Source organism: Saprolegnia diclina, assembly GCF_000281045.1.
Source record: "Saprolegnia diclina VS20 unplaced genomic scaffold supercont1.81, whole genome shotgun sequence".
In the NCBI taxonomy this organism is placed as follows: Eukaryota; Oomycota; class Saprolegniomycetes; order Saprolegniales; family Saprolegniaceae; genus Saprolegnia; species Saprolegnia diclina.
Genome location: NW_008246148.1, coordinates 99,410 through 100,209, shown reverse-complemented (window position 1 = coordinate 100,209; position 800 = coordinate 99,410). Strand labels below are relative to the sequence as shown.

General features: G+C 52.9%; 1 protein-coding gene across 1 annotated transcript in view; it reads right to left on the bottom strand.

Moving 5' to 3' along the window:
- The window catches only part of SDRG_14944 (hypothetical protein), a gene marked incomplete at both ends in the record, with an annotated part of 2,642 nt that extends 2,284 nt beyond the window's left edge, over positions 1-358 (bottom strand). Inside the window, 3 exons of the mRNA XM_008621104.1 lie at positions 69-143; positions 187-276; positions 323-358. Of these exons, the coding sequence (XP_008619326.1) occupies positions 69-143; positions 187-276; positions 323-358 (201 nt within the window). The remainder of the gene's footprint in view (positions 1-68; positions 144-186; positions 277-322) is intronic.
- Positions 359-800: the final 442 nt, after the last annotated feature.

The following is an 800-nucleotide window of genomic DNA, read 5'->3' as shown; positions in this document are numbered from 1 at the left end:
TCGTAGCGCTTGAAGCCCAAGAGGACGTGGAGCGGGTAGGCCTTGCGGCGCGCGTCCTCGGCGTGGACCATGGCCGTGATGGCGGCGGCGGCTTTCGAGTCGTAGCGAATGATGCCAATGTGAACCAAGGTGCTGGACTCTCCCTGATCTCGACGTTAATTGCGCGGATTGAAACGTACTACGCACGTTGTAAATGTCGGCGCCCGCAGTGAGTAGCCGCGCCACGATGTCGCTATGACAGCAGGCAACTGCAAGGTCGAGTGGGCGGTACCGTCCCTACGGTATTTTCGTCATTTGGGATTTGACCTTATGAATGTATTACGATCTGGACGAGATTGAGGCCGACGTCTGGGTACATCGTCAAGAGGCAATTTTGACGTACACCAACTACACGTCCTCGCGCTTTGGCCCGACCACCGACGACTACTCGAGCGACGACGACGCATAAATAACGTCTTGAGCACGTTTTTCTTCTCTTTTGCCTCTTTTACTCGCCAACAGCAACGGTAGCACCGCTTGAGTGGTTGCCAATTTTGGCTGTGCAACGCGTCAACGGCAACCAGGATGCACGTGTATACTATTGTCTACGAACGAACGCTACATAAAGAGTTACCATACTATATTCCCGTCGAGTACTAGTACGCATGACACGGCCGTAAATGCTGGTGGAGTCGAGATGCGCGGCTGATCGATGATGGTTCAGCGGCTGCTAACTTTAGCTACATGTGGCTACATACGCCTAAATATGGTCATTACCACAATTAACAATTTGCTGTCCAACAACGGCTATACGCCGCCAA